Source organism: Budorcas taxicolor, chromosome 7, assembly GCF_023091745.1.
Source record: "Budorcas taxicolor isolate Tak-1 chromosome 7, Takin1.1, whole genome shotgun sequence".
NCBI classification, from domain to species: domain Eukaryota; kingdom Metazoa; phylum Chordata; class Mammalia; order Artiodactyla; family Bovidae; genus Budorcas; species Budorcas taxicolor.
Genome location: NC_068916.1, coordinates 68,493,539 through 68,509,301, shown reverse-complemented (window position 1 = coordinate 68,509,301; position 15,763 = coordinate 68,493,539). Strand labels below are relative to the sequence as shown.

The following is a 15,763-nucleotide window of genomic DNA, read 5'->3' as shown; positions in this document are numbered from 1 at the left end:
TTACGAATGGGCTATAAACACTTTTGGCTTCTCTTCTGGTGATGGGGTGCTGGAGAGTTCCATGTTGTCCACCAGGACATTCTTGTCTCCAAGTCTAATGACACTGGGCTCTGGGGCAGGAGTGGCAGGTGGGTTTTTGTGCATGTGGGGCAGGCTGCTCTGGCTGATGTCCAGGTCTTTGAAAGCATGAAGCATGAATACACCCAGGATGATGGTGACAAAGCCGGAGAGGGTGCCCACGATGTCCACGGCCGACATCCTGTACCACTCCTTGAAGAGGATGATGGAGGAGGTCATCACCGTCGTGGTGAAGAACACGTAGTAGATGGGGAACACCAGGGAGGTGTTGAAGATGTCCAGCGCCCTGTTGAGGAAGTTGACCTGAGTGCTGATGGAAAGCGCCAGCATGAGGGACAGGATGTAGGGGAGAGGGTGCCGCACCACTGGCAGCCCCTGGAAGAAGTTCCTGACGGTCATGCCCAGACCCTTGCTGGCAGGCACGGAGAAGGCCCCAATCACAGAGCAGATGACGATGTAGACGAGGATGTTCCTTTGTCCATAACGTGGGGCGACGACGAAGATGAGGATGAGGCAGGACACCAGCAGAAACACAGCGAACACGATGTACCCTTTGTGGGGGAGGGAGAGAGAGGACCTGAGCTGGGAGGATGCCACCAGCATCCACCGTGGCCGCGGGATGTCACATGAAGAATCTGGGCTCTGGAGGACTTCCCTGGCAGTCTAGTGGTTAAGGCTCTGCACCTGCAGTGCAACGGGTGTGGGTTTATCCCTGGTCGGGAAACTAAGTCTCTTCAGCTGTGTCTGACTCTGCGACCCTGTGGACCATAGCCCACCAGGCTCCTTGGTCCACGGGATTCTCCAGGCAAGAATACTGGAGTGGGTTACTATGCCCTCTGCAGGGGATCTTCCTGACCCAGGGATCAAACCCACATCTTTTGTATCTCCTGCATTGGCAGGCAGATCCTTTACCACTAGCTCCTCCTGGGAAGCCCTCTTATACTATGCATGCTAAGTCACTTCAGTTGTGTCTGACTCTTTCTGACCCTACCGGGCTCCTCTGTCCATGGGGTTCTCAAGGCAAGAGTACTGGAGTGGGCCGCCGTGCCCTCCTCCAGGGGATCTTCCCTTCCGAGGGGTTGAACCCAGGTCTCTCATGTCTCCTGCAATGGCAGCACGTTCTTTACCACTAGGGCCACCTGGGAAGCTTGTCTTGTGGCACGGCCAAATAAAAAATAAGTAAAAATAAACAGATAAATCTGTGTTGTTAAAAAAGGAAATCTAGGTTCTGGAATCAAACATGGGTTCTGGTCCCAGCAACACAACTTTTTAATAACTTGTACAAGTTATTCATTAAACCCCCAAGACCTCAGTTTCATCTTTAAAATAGGAATAATAATAGGACCTTCCCTATAGGAGCTTTTTTTGTGAGATTAAATGAGATAATATACTCGATTGACTGAATGCCCCCTCCCATTCATATATTGAAACCTAATCCCCTAATGTGACAGTATTTGGAGGTGAGGGTTTCGAGAGGTGATTAAGTCGTAAGCGTAGAGCCCTCATGAAGGGATTAGTGCCCCAGGGGACTCCAGAGAGCTCCCCTGCCCCTTCCACCAGGTGAGGACACCTGGTGGTGATGTCTATGAACAAAATCTATAGGGCTTGATCAAGGACTTGATGATGGCTTCCAGAACTGTGAAAAATGTCTATTGTTTAAAAGCCACCCAGTCTATCATATTTGAACAAAGACAGTGCAAACAAAGCATTTAGAACAGTACCCATTACATACTAAACAGCATCAACACCTGTCAGACTGGGACCCTGTAAACTAGCCTTAGTACCAGGCCATCAGTTTTCTTCCCCAGACTTGCTTCCTCCTCCTCCTCCAGGTGGCAGCACCTGAGACAGCCATAACCCAGTCAGCCCTCCCCAGGGTTCACCCCCAGTGCTTTCCTGCTCAAGGGGAGCTGGAACCTACCTGTGTCTTTCATCTTGGCAGCCATCTCCATGATGGTGGTGATCTTCTCTTCCTCGGGGGCATGTATCACCATCACTGTGCTGCCAGCCATGCAGATCAGACAGCCCAGCTTCCCCAGGAGGTTCAGACTCTCCCCCAGGAAATACGAGGAAAAGATGGCACTGTGTGCAGAAGAGGAGAAAGGGCTCAGAGTAGCCAGGCTGGCCCCAGCATCCTGGAGAAAGGCCAGGGCAGAGCGAGGGCTCACTGCTCTTCCACGTGGGAGCTTTTCTGGACCCCTTGGAAATGTCTGAAATAGAAACTTACTTATGGGAGGGCTACAGTGTAGGCTGGAGGAATGGACAACAGCCACGTGAATTTCTTTCATTTAGAGACGGAGAGTATCCCCAAACAGAAGAGTTGGAAGAGCCCTTCAGAGCACTCTTGTCTAACTTCCTACCCAGTGAGCACATCTGCTGTAACACTGCAAACAAATGTGAAATGCTTTCAGCTTTGGCTTGTATGTCTCTCGTGGCAAACAGCTCACCCCTTCACAATGCAGATGAATCCTTGTAGGTTCATTCTATGAGGTATTACCCAAATGTGGTTATTTCTACTTGTCCCATATCTTATTCCTTGCACCATACAGAACAAATCCATCCCTTCTTCCATCTGTATATGCCAGCATAAACAACCATCATGACCATCACAGGCACTGTGTCTTGAGCACTTTATCAGCAGGCACTGCATGCGTGCATGCACAGCTGCGTCCAAGTCTGTGACCCCATGGACTGTAGCCCGCCAGGCTCCTCTGTCCACGGAATTTTCCAGGCAAGAACACTAGAGTGGGTTGCCATTTTCTACTCCAGGGGATCTTCCTGTCCCAAGGATTGAACCCATGTCTCTTGCATCTCTTGCACTGGCATTATGCTAGGAACTTTCTGTTTATTACTTCACTGCTGCTGCTGCTTCTGCTAAGTCGCTTCAGTTGTGTCCGACTCTGTGCGACCCCGTAGATGGCAGCCCATCCGGCTCTCCCGTCCCTGGGATTCTCCAGGCAAAAATACTGGAGTGGGTTGCCATTTCCTTCTCCTATGCATGAAAGTGAAAAGTGAAAGTGAAGTCATGTCCAACTCCTAGCGATCCCGTGGACTGCAGCCTACCAGGCTCCTCCATCCATGGGACCTTCCCAGCAAGAGTACTGGAGTGGGGTGCCATTGCCTTCTCCGTATTACCTCACTAACGTCTATCAAATGGGCGTATATTCTTTACTTCTCAGAGTCGTATTACCTCACTAACATCTTACAACTCTGAGAAGTAAAAAATATACTTATGCCCATTTAATAGATGAGAAAACTGAGTCCCATAGAAGCTTAAATGGTGGCAAGATCATACAACTGATAAGAGACAAGCCAGAATTTGAGCTCAAATTCTGTCTAATTATAAAGCCTATGGTTTTCCCCTCTACATCTCACTGAGGAGAATTGTGACTTGAGTCTTTTCTGGGCAAAACACCTCCAGTTCCTTGCTGTTCTTTGGTGATATGACTTTCATTCCTCCAAATGAGCTGGCAAAAGTGAGGGAAGATGGGAGGGAAATGGGACAAGACAAGTATGATCCCTGGGGCGTGCTTCTGTTGCTTTACAAGGGTGGCATTACTTTAGGGTAAAAATCTGTTGGCTGACCTAAGGTCACCCAGTAAGCTTCACGAGTCCTGCTTAAAGAGATCAGGAAAGAGGGGACTATTGTCTAAGCTCCTCTAAATGTCTCCCTTCTCTCCTCTAAAACTACCAAAAGCATCTTACCCACGATGCCTTTTTACCAGCATTTGGTGGCCTTAGCAAAGGCAGGGGTCACAAAGTAAAGGGTTCCCTGCCTCTCCTAACTACCTGGGATGGGAATTTGTAAACTAACCAGATATGCAACAGTGGTATCACAGCTACATCAGCCAACTATGCCGTGTGAGTCATGGCTCTATCTGGCTTTTGAGTGTATAGATGTTGCAAGATTATCTTCAAGCTGGTAAAACAAAACAGGAAATTATAGGTATTGGGTGTGGTAGGCTGGCACTTACCAGGACTCCATGATTAGGGCAACAATCAGAGCCAGCTTCAAATGGGACTCAGGACCCCCACAGAGGAGGGGTCTTATAGCTTGGGAGGAACAGGGCAATGGGAAGCACACACATGTAATAGCAGTTACCTTTAAAATCATCAAACATTTTCCAGGAAACATGGCCTAGTGATTAAGCATCCAGACTCTGAAATTAGACTGCCTGGGAGGGAATCCTGGCTCAGTCTCCAGGGATCTGGGTGACCTTGGCCAAGACGCTTAACCTCTCTTGGCCTTAGGTCTCCCCTCCTTTCTAATTAGTAGGGATACTGTGAGCATTAAAGGTGGTGCACTGGTAAAGAATCGCCTGCAATGCACTCAATACCTGGATTGGGAAGATACCTGGAGAAAGCATAGGTTACTCATTCCAGTATTCTTGCTTAGAAAATTCCATGGGCAGAGGAACCTGGCAGGCTACAGTCCACGAGGTCACAAGAGTTGGACACGACTTACTGACTAAACAAGAACAACAACAAAACCCCTAAACACGTTAGCCGTGGATATTCTTCAGTGCCGATTCTGTACTGTGCACTTTCTGTGCATTATCTCATTGAGGCCTTGAAGCTATGCCTTCAGGCAGGCATTATGAACATCCCCACTTAGGAGATGGGAAATTGACATTTAGAGTAGTTAAGTGACCTGCCATGTACTGTAACTACAAAGTGGCAGAGATAAGGTTAGAACTCAGGGATAGTTAATCTAGGGCTTGTACTTTCAATGTGTGTGCACCAAAACACTGACATGAGACCTTCAGCCTGGTGGCAGGGACAGCCCTTTCCCTGGATGGGGCTTGGCCTGTCCCTTCACTGCCCAGGCAGTAGAAGGGATGCTAGAACAACAGGCAGCACGCAGTCCCCAGTGCAGAGCCTCTTTCCGGGAGCTGGGACTGACCCAGGTCCCTGACTGCAAGTAGCGATTGACCCCATTTGGCAGTTTCAGACATCAACTGACAACATGAAGGAGTCACAGAGAGTAGGAGAGGGGACTAACCTTATGAGGATACTCAGCGCTCCCAGAGGGGTGACGACTGTGGCAGGAGCGAACGCGTAGGCCCCGAAGTTGGCAACTTCCCCAGCAGCCACTAGGAAATGAAGGGAGAGAAGAGGTCACAGTGGCTCTGATGTGCCATCTCCAGCCCAAATGAATGTGGGTGGAGACAGCTTCGTTTGGTGTTCACCCATTCATAGAATCCCAGACCAGCATTCATTACAATCCCGATCCTTAAGCTTTCTCCCTGCAGAATCTCATCTAAAGGTCAGGCCCAGACCATCCTGACCAGATCCTCTCATTTCAAAGATAAGGAGGTGGCCTAGAGTCCAGGGTCATATGGCACCTTCTTGTTCTAGAGGTCTCTTGGGTTCTAGTCTAAGCACAGTTAAGGGTATCTCAGACCAATGATTGGTCTGTATGATTAAAGTAAGTTCTAAAAAGTGGGGCAGCAAGGAGATCAAACCAGTCAATCCTAAAGGAAACCAACCCTGAATATTCATTGAAAGGACCAGTGCTGAAGCTGAAGCTCCAATACTTTGGCCACCTGATGCGAAGAGCCTGCTCATTGGAAAAGACCATGTTGCTGGAAAAGATCAAGGGCAAAGAGGAGAAGGAAGCAACAGAATGAGACAGTTGGATGACATCATTGACTCAATGGACATGAATCTGAGCAAACTCTGGGAGATGGTGAGGACAGAGAAGCCTGGCATGCTGTAGTCTCTCATGTCGCAAAGAGTCAGACATGACTCAGTGACTGAACAACAACAACTAGGAAGTGTGAATTATCAAATAAAGAAACAGCCAGTCATCGATTCTCCAGGTACCCAATGGTCCATGGAGCTGTCTTTCCCAGAGTAGTGGTGGATAGTCTAGACTGACAGGAAGGTGGTTAGACAGATATTCCCAAAGGGTCTACTTCTCCCCACGTGAGTTTCCAGTTTGCAGACTCCTGTCTCTTTGCTCATAGAGAATGATCTGGGTCTGCCCTTTCAAAGCAGGTGATGAATGTGATAACTCTGGCTAAGACAGGGATCAAAAGCTGACTTGGATTATAAACAGAAAGCTCACTACTTCTCCATCCAACCCAAAGAATTAGAGTTTGAAAGCCAGAAAGGGTGGTGGAAAGTGGGGGGAAATGTGTGAACATGCAAGTTTGGACAAACCTTAGGTGGCAGACCAGTCACATCCTAAGTGAGCCAACAATTGCTGGGGAATGGGACAGCTGAGTTAGGAGTCCTGGGCTGTGCCCTGTAGGAGTCTGGGAGACTCTGGCAGTCACAGCTCCCTGCCTTTCAGGGGTAGTTGAGAAATTATACCTTTATCATTACCAGTTCTGTACAAACCCCTCTGGGGACAGATGCTTTGTGGATGAAAGACGTCACTGTGGATGGAGAAAGTAACCTGAGGGGCCAGGTAAAATGTTCTACCTGCAAAGACTATCAAGGTTTCCCCCTTAGAAATCTGGGCCTTGGATGCATATTTTGCACAATAGAGACATCTATTCCTTCTTTCATCTCTGCCTCTATCATCAATAGGGCAGTGTCCTTAGTAGCAAAGAATCCACTTACAAGGGACTTCTCTGGTGGTCCAGTGCCTAAGCCATTGAGTTTCCAAAGCAGAGAGCCTAGGTTTGACCCCTGTTTGGGGAACAAAGATTCTGTGTACTGCAACTAAGACCGGGTACAGCCAAAACAAAGAGAGAGAGAGAAAGGACCTACTTACTCGTGAGAAATCCAGCCCACCACATTGAGTCCTTCAGGTAGCCATAGCCTCCATCCACTGTAGAAAGGAATGCACCCTGAGTTAGAGGTTGGCCACACGTTCCCAGCACCTTTCCTTCCCTCCTTTTCCTCCCCAGCCTCCAATGGTTCAGTACACGGCAGCTGTGGTGCATCCTCCAGGCTTCCTTCTGGGCCCTCTCCTGAGCGAGTGCATCCTTTCCAAAGTTTGAAGTTCCATCTGGATGCTCATGTCCCTAGTTCATGTATGCATCCTGATCCTTTCTTCTGAGCCCTGAGGTGTATCCGGTTACTTACTCAACACCTCTTGGGTCTATCACAGGCATCTCAAACTCTGTCCTAAATGGAACTCTTGATTTTAAAATGCTCCCACCCACCAAATGAGGGCTGGATTCAATGGTAAAGAATCCACTTGCTGATGAAGGAGATGCAGGTTTGATCCTTGGGTTGGGAAGATCCCCTGGAGAAGTAAATGGCAAGCCACTCCAATATTCTTGCCTGGGAAATCCCAGGTGGGCTGCAGTCCATACAGTCGCAAAAGAGTTGACAAGACTTAGCGACCAAAACAGCAATAACCCGCAAATGAAATTCAGTAAGGGGCACCTCTGCATATCTAGTTGCTTGATTCAGAAACCAGGGAATCACATGGGACCCTCCCATTACTCCACTGTCTGCATCCAGTCCATCCTGTGCATTCTGTCTCCAAAAAGCATCTACACATGTCCACCCCACTGCTACCACCCAACTCCCAGGCACTGTTACTTCTGGCCTGGGTGGAGGCAACTGCCTCCTAGGATTGATTCCTCCAGCTCAATCCTGTGCCTTTATAATCCATTCCTTTCATAGTAGCCAGGGGTTTTTAACAATTATGTCACTCCTCAGCTTAGAGCTGGCCAGTGGCTTCAAAATACTCTTAGGATAAAGACCAGGATTCCTAACAAGACTGATCCTAGTTGTGACCCTGCTCACCTCTCCAAAGGCATCTCGCACCACTCTTCTTACTATAGTCTAGCCACTCCGGCTGTCTTTGCATTCTTCAAAAACGATGAGTTTGTTTTGACCTTAAGGGCTTTGTGTGTGTTTTTCTGTGTTCAGAATAGTCTTCTTAACAATATTTGCCTGTATCTTTACCTACTCTACAGGTCTCCACTTGACGCTGCTTTCCCTAAAATGCCCTCCCTTGGGTTATTCTCTCATCACACTCATTAGTGACACTTACTGTCTATAATTTGAATTGATCTATTTATTTTCTGGCATTTTCTCTACTAAAATGGAAGCTCCACGAAGCCAAGAATTGTGTCTGCTTTGGTCACATGGTGGACTCAGAGCCTGGCACACAGTCAAAACCCAAGGTTAGCGATGAGGAGGAGGAGAAGGAAGATGGGTTTTAGACAGTTTTGTCTAAAACTTGAATGTGGTTTTTTGTAAATGCCCATTTTTCTAAGATAGCCCTTAGCGTTCATCAGGTTTTTAAAGGAGTCAGACTCTCCTATAAAAATTAAGAGCTCTGAGAGCATTTTATTGAGTTGAAATCTCAGAAGGTATCGAAATAGCAGATTGGAGAAAAAAACTCATTCCAGGAAAGCTGCCTTTCTGAATGATCAATGATACCTGCCCTGCTCTCTCCTGAGTGCAAGCAGCTGTTCTTCTGGTACTTTAGGGGGTTTCCGGCCTTTGGAACACTTGTCTCCATAGAGATAGAGCAGCAATGACCGCTGACCTTGACTTTATCCCCAAACCTCACAGCTCTCCATTTTTAGAGCACATCTGATTCTAGTCCCAGGTATCCAACTGTGTCAGGCCCTCCCACTTAGATCACAGTAATACTAATACTAGCGCTTAGTCTATGCCAAGTATCTCTCTAAACACACGACATATTTCCACAACAATCCTTTAGCCTGGACTATTCCTATCCCCAGTTTGTCAGATAAAGAAGCTGAGGCACAGAAAAATGAGTTTTCTTGCCCAGGATCACATCACCAGGAACCAAGGAGCTAGAGTTGGTACTCAAGGAGTCTGCTTCCAAAGCTCAGTGTCCCGCAGAACATTAAATTGGACACGTCCAAACCTGAACACATCAGCTTCCTATAAACCTGCTCCTCCTGAATCCTTTATCTCAGAAAATAGCACCATCATCTTCTCAGTTGCCCAAATCGGAGAGTTCTGAGTCATCCTGACTCACTTTTTCACCCTCCCTTTGGAGCCAGGCACCATCAAATTCAGTACATTGTACCTTCAAAAACTATCCCTGGACTCCACCACTTGTCTCCATGCCCACTGCAGTTTCCTTGCCCGAGATCTGTTGTTTTTCTCCCCTAAATTGTCTCTTAGCCTCCCATCTTACCCCCAAATCCATTTTGCACCCAGCAGCTAGGGGTCTTTTCAAATCATAAATCGAACTATATCATTTATGCCTGCTTAAAACTTTCATCACTTACAATTACACTTAAACCCTGGAGCCTAGTTTATAAGACTTTTCATGAGCTGGACCTCACCCCATCTCTTAACCCTCCATGCTCCAGCCATCCTGAGATACTTGCAACTTCTAATATCAATCACACTATCTCACCCCTGGGCCTTTGCACATGCTGTTCTTTCTGCCTGGAATTCTACATCTTTCTCCTTCCCCCACCTTGTTATCTCAATGTCATATAGTCTCAGCTCCTCAAATTAGCCTTTACAGGAAACCTCCCCTACCCTCCAAGCCTAAGATTTACATGCTCCTCCAAAATATTGCCATCAGTTCAGTTCAGTTGCTCAGTTGTGTCCGACTCTTTGTGACCCCATGGACTGCAGCACTCCAGGCTTCCCTGACCATCACCAACTCCCAGAGCTTGCTCAAATTCATGTCCATCGAGTTGGTGGTGCCATCCAACCATCTCATCCTCTGTTGTCCCCTTCTCCTCCTGCCTTCAATCTTTCCCAGCATCAGGGTCTTTTCCAGTGAGTCAGTTCTTCACACCAGGTGGCCAAAGTATTGGAGCTTCAGTTTCAGCATCAGTCCTTCCAATGAATATTCAGGACTGATTGCCTTTAGGATTGACTGGTTTGATCTCCTTGCAGTCCAAGGGACTCTCAAGAGTCTTCTCCAGGGAATTCCCTGGTGGTCCAGTGGCTAAGACTCTGAGCTCCCAGTGCAGGGGGCTCAGGTTCGATCCCTGGTCAGGGAGCTAGATCCCACATGCTACAACTAAGACCCAGAGCAGCCAAATAAATAAATAAAAATTTAAAAAAAAAGTTAAAAAAAAAAAAAAAGAGTCTTCTCCAACACCACAGTTCAAAAGCATCAATTCTTTGGCATTCAGCTTTCTTTATGATCCAACTCTCACATCCATACATGACTACTGGAAAAACCATTTTCCCCATGATAGCACTTAACATGCTACAGAACAAGCGCTCATTGACTTGCCTATCTCTCTCACTCAACCCAATGACCCACAGGGGCACTGTGTCCCCAGGTCTAGCATGGCACCCGGCACACAGTAGGGACATAATGAATGATGATTAAATGGCAAGATTCTTTTACATAGGATTCCTTTTCTCAACAACTGTTTCATGGATACACATCTTATTTTCCAAACAAGCAAATCCCAGTGGACAGAGACTCAGTAATTCTTCTGTAGCCTATAGAAGAGCTCAGATTGCTAGTAAGTGAGGACACATTACTGCCTGACACTGTTATGGGCAGAAGTTTTATATTCCCATTTTTTATGGAAGTTATGCCTTGCCTACAATGACACAATCGATAAGAAATAAAGCCAGGGGATTTCTTTGGTGGTCTAGTGGCTAAGACTCCATGCTCCCAATGTAGGGAGCCTGTGTTTGATCCCTGGTCAGGGAACTAGATCCCACATGACATAGCTAAGAGTTCTCATGCCACAACTAAAGATCCTGCATTCAGATCAAAGTTCCCAAGTACCACAACTAAGACCTGGTGCAGACAAAAACAAAAAAACAGAACTAGACGTGGGGTTTCTTAGTCACGGCCCTGGGACTTTTCCCTGTCTTCACCTCAATTAACGGATCATGTAGTTCTCGCGAACTGCTGGATTATAAAGGAAGGTCTCCTGCTGGTGGATGAGATTCCCAATGGGATGGACAGCGGGCCTTTTGCGCCCATCTAGGACCAGCTCGCAAGCTGCTCCAGTGGGCCCACAAATAGAGGCTCACAGGGCTGGCTGAGGGCTCGCCACCCGACACCCCATCTGCACCTGCCCCCTCAGGAGCCTACCAGCCCGAGTGGCGCCCGAGGCCACCAGTCGCTGTAGGCCCTTCTTCTTGAGGATGACGCTGCTGCCGACGAGGAAGCTGGACAGGATGGCCAGCCCCAGACCGACATAGAAGCTGTAGTTCTTCCTGAACCTCTCCTGCCAGCTGTTGGAGGTGACATTGCTGGGCACCTCAGGCTGGAGGTCACTGACGATCTGGCACAGGACTTTTTGGGAGGAGCAGTACAGGCTGATCAGGGAACCTGGGAAGAGCATGGTGAGAGGGTCAGGTGGGGACATCTGTGTGCTTTAGAAGCACTGGGCCACTGTTTCAGACTCCACGCTTCAGCTACTGCCACATTCCATCCACATCCCAGGCTCCAAACGACAAAGGAACAGTTAAGGTTCACCGAGTGCTTACTCTAGGCAAGGGACTTTATGAACTCATCAAGTTCTCCCAACCACATGTCAGGTAAGCACTGTCTTTGATTCCCATTTCATAGATGTGGAGACGGAGGCCATGAGAGGTCAGGAACCCTGCCTAAGAACGCAGGCTGTCTGACTCCTGAGCTCCAGCACCTCATCACTAAGCCAGAAAGATGCTCCCACACACCAAACAGGGTCCCCCCAGCTCTCAGGCATCACTGAATCCAACCTCCTGGCCTCCACAGGAAACATCTCCCATCCTCCGGGCACAGAGGCCTCCAACAGCTCAGGAGCACATATATTCTCCCCTTCCAGAGGCTTCTTCACTTATACTTAACTCCAGCCACAGCAGGGAGTCCCTACAGGTAACAGGAGCGAGCGAGGCTGGAGTGCACAGCCCCTCTGAGGTCTGAAGGTGATGAAATACCAGCATCCTTGTCTATGAGAACCAACTATCCCAGGTCTTACTTCGAAGACCTCTGATGTGCATGGTCAGTGGCTGGGGCCTCCTTCAGGCCTTAGAGGAATCACGGTCCATGCCATCCCACACAGGCTTTGTCTAGGCTCTCTTTCCAAGTCCCCGAGTCTGCAAGAATCATCAGTTCTCATGCCCTTCAGCCAGAACACTCTTGCTGGTTCTTCTGGCCCAAACAGCAAAGATAAAAGGACAAACCTGGGCATGAGAGGCAGACCCTTAGTCAGTAGAATGAAGCTGCCCAAGTTCAAGGAATCAGGACAAAATACAGGCTGGGACTCACAAGGCCCACCACTCCAGGACTTTCCAGGAGAATCTTTGTCATGGAAACAGCACAGTGATGATGCCCAGGGTTTTACCTGAAGAAACTGGGGCCCTGACAAGCTCGGTAACCTGGGGCTACATTGGTGATAAGCAGTGAAACCAGCATTATTTCTCAAGAGCATAGAATGCCAAAGTCCATGCTCTCAGTCACTACATACCCTTCACAAAGCAGGCGGCAAGGGGGCTGGGTTTCACTCAGCCTCTTGAAGGTTATTGTAAAATATGAACTCACTGCTAACATTTAAAAATCAGGAGATTTCCCACAAAAACTCCACTTCAGGGCTGCCTTTGCTTACCTCGCTGGGTATGCGGTCCCATAGGCAACCGCTGGCCACAGCTCAGCAGGGTTTTTGCCCCTAGATAGGACACGATCTTTGCGATTCCCCAGAGTCCATACCCAGCTCTGTTCAGTCAGCGTTGTTTTGTTCTCGGCCCCTTGAAGCATCTGAGTTTGTGACTTTTGGTGGAGAAGGTCTTTTTCAAACTGTGTGTCACAAAGAGCCAAGCTCCTGTGCCAAGGATATAAGGCTGGGCCTAGCACTTCCCCTTGGGCCAAGCTAGACCTTTGGGCCTGCACTGGAAGAGCCTCAGTGCCCAAAAGGTGAGGCAGCTTTAGCTCTGGCACACCTGGAGCACAGAGTGGCATTTTGTTGGAACAAAGGAAAGGCAATGTTGACCCTGCTTCCACAGCAGAGAAAGCATGGAATAGCAGCAGCCCATCTAACCATCTTTCTTCTCAGCTGGGAAAACAGAGGCCCTGAGATGGGGAAGGATTTGCTTGAGTCTCGCAAAAGCCTGGAGGCAGAACTGGGTCTGGAACCCAGCAGAGACACCCAGGCGTCTTCTGCAGTGGGAGACCTCTCTTTCCCACACCTGTGTCACAATCCAGAGAAGAGCAGACGAGAAACCATATGGGTCCTTAATCAGACTTGTCCTGACTGCTCACTCCTGTTTCTCCACTTGGACAGGAGTCAAGCCCTGGGAGTTCCCTGAGCTCAGGAAAAGAGCCAGAGCTGGGAGGATGCCGGCCAAGGAAGGCAACTCCTCAGAGGAAGTCCAAGCCCACCCCCACGCCCTTCCCCTGCCCTCCTGAAGGTACATCTCCAGCAGGTGGAGCCAAAGGGTGGGCTTGGCAGTTTGGGGGAGGCCTGAGGTGTCCAAGGAGCTGAGTGCCCTCCATCAAGTCAAGTCTTCCCATAGCGGGGGAAAGAAAAGGAGGGAAGGCTGAGGGCCAAAGGGAACCCAATCCTGAGGAGGATGCACCACTGCCAAATGGATGCTGGGCCAGATGATCCCTACCTCTCCCCTAGAATATGCTAGGACCGGAACATATTTATCCCCAGGGGAAGGTGAGGCTGAAAATGAACTGCACTGTTGTTCAGAAAACCAAAGACAGCCAACACCCAACAGGCCTGTTTTGAAAGCTTCACTGGAGAAGAGAAGTTAGAAAAACATGGATATTCCACAGGCTGCAATACCAAGACAGGTAGAAAAATGGAGATATGCCAGAAAATGGGGTGAGCACAGTGGTGTGAGCACAGGTTTTAGAATCCAAGAAGCCTGGTTTTATATTCCATATCCCCGCTGTATTACTTTGAGCAAGTTCATCGGACTTTTCAGAGCCTCAATTTCTGTCTGTCTCTGGGATGATGACAGAGGTGGTAATATCTACCTGCCTTCTAGAGCTGTGTTAAGGATTAGTTGGGATAATGCAAGTGAAGAGCCTAGTCCACTCTGCAGGTTCATAACTTGAGCATGAGGCTCAGCATCTTTCCTTTTCCTTTCCTGGGTTTTTCCTTCCCTCTTTTTCCTAAAAGGTGGATATGGATTTGGGGGTGGTGGGGCTCTGTGCCCACTCCCCTATCTCTGGTGAGCCCCAGGGAGACAGGCCTGGGCAGGTACTAATATCCAAAGCAACTATACCTAAAAGAAGCCCCGACACCCTCCCCTCAACCCTTTGGACGGACCAGCTCCAATCAATCAAGCCACGCCTCCTTCTCCCACTCCCCGCTCTTCCCCTCCTCCCCGCCCCCCAGGTCCAAAGAGGGGGAAAGTCAGCCAGAAGCCTGCTCCTCCCCAAGACGGGCTTGAGAACTAGGTGGAGGGACAAGCGCGGACCCCCTGCCCCGTTTGGGGTCCCCTGGCAGGAGAGGACGCGGAAGAAAGGAGCAGCGTGAAGGGAAGGCAAAGCGCAAGGTGCACCGGGTCCCCGCCGGCCCCCGCCGGCCCCACGCACCGTTCTCGCAGCTGCTGTTGCTGGCCGGCAGCTCCATGGGGCTCTGCGCGCTCGCCCCGACTCACGGGCTGCCGGCGCCCCGGCTCCCCGGCTCCGGAGCAGGTGGCTGAGGACTGTCCCAGCGAGGCCAGCTCCCTGGGGTCAGGACCCGGGGGTGGGGAGAATGACGCGCCCCAGAGGGGGAGGGTCCCCGGGGAGGAGCCACCCGGCCTCTTGGGCAACTCCGCGGGCTGGGGGCTCTGTGCTCGTGCTGCCCGCGGAGGGGTGCATGCCCTCCTGGGGTGCGGAGGCTGCCTAGCACACTGCGAGGGATCACCACCACACGCCACAGGGTGCGAGAGGGCGGGCCCCCCGGCGCCGCCCCGCCGCGATGCCGGACGACACCCAGTTCCGTCCAGATGACACAGTTGATGGGCTGCAGCCTGGCTGCAGAGGGAGCAATTTTCTGGCCGAGGTGGAAGTGGGAATGCGGGGGTGGAAAAGGGGGCTCTGCTGTCAGCTGGAGTCTCTCCGGCTAGGGGTGTCTGGGACCCTGGTTTTTTTTTTTTTTTTCCTTTCTGCCTGCCTTCCAGCCTCCCTGCCTTATTCATTCTACGTATGTCTGATGGGCACGGGGACAATAATAGGTATCAGGCACAAAAAGTAGGTACTCAACAAATGGTCCATACATATATGTGGAATGAATGAGGGGTGGAAACTTGGTAAACTGAATGAGAGAAGGGAATGGAGTACTTAGAGATCAAAATGAATCAGAAATATTCCCTGTCCCCTAAGAACCTTATATATCATTAATAGGGGAAACAAAATGGGATCAACTCCCCAGAGACTAGGACTTTCCAAATCACCATTAAAAAGAAAAATGGAGGTGAGGGAAAGTACATTTGTTACTGTGGGGTCTAGTAAAAAGTTCAAGAAACACTGAGCTGGACCATAAAAACACTTGGGCAGTCCTTGCTTATGGGCCAGTCACAGCTGTTAGTGCTGAAAAGTCCCCAGTTCATTTAATCCTCATGACAACCTTACTTGCAGCTTTATGATTTAAAGAAAGGATATTGAGGCACAGAGAGATCGAGCAACTTGCCCCGGAGTCCCAGCTAGGAAGTAGAAGAGCCCAAATGAAATGCATGCTCCTAGCAGCCGCACCGAGCCTGGCATTTTAGGCCAAAATAATCTTGTGCTCCCGAGTAGTGAAGATATGGGACTGCCATGTTGCGGTCAGTTCTGTTAGGTCACTGGCCTCCTGGAGGAAATAGCTTCTTAAAGTAGTTATTTACT

The 15,763-nt window shown here is 49.4% G+C and overlaps 1 protein-coding gene across 1 annotated transcript; it reads right to left on the bottom strand.

Moving 5' to 3' along the window:
* On the bottom strand, positions 1–14,540 carry NIPAL4 (NIPA like domain containing 4). The gene is made up of 6 exons (XM_052643131.1): positions 14,489–14,540; positions 11,051–11,290; positions 6,803–6,859; positions 5,081–5,171; positions 2,000–2,160; positions 1–629 (listed from the first exon to the last, which is right to left on the bottom strand). Exons 1-6 carry the CDS (start codon positions 14,523–14,525, stop codon positions 1–3), a joined length of 1,215 nt encoding a protein of 404 aa, XP_052499091.1. The 5' UTR covers positions 14,526–14,540.
* Between the last annotated feature and the right edge of the window lie 1,223 nt (positions 14,541–15,763).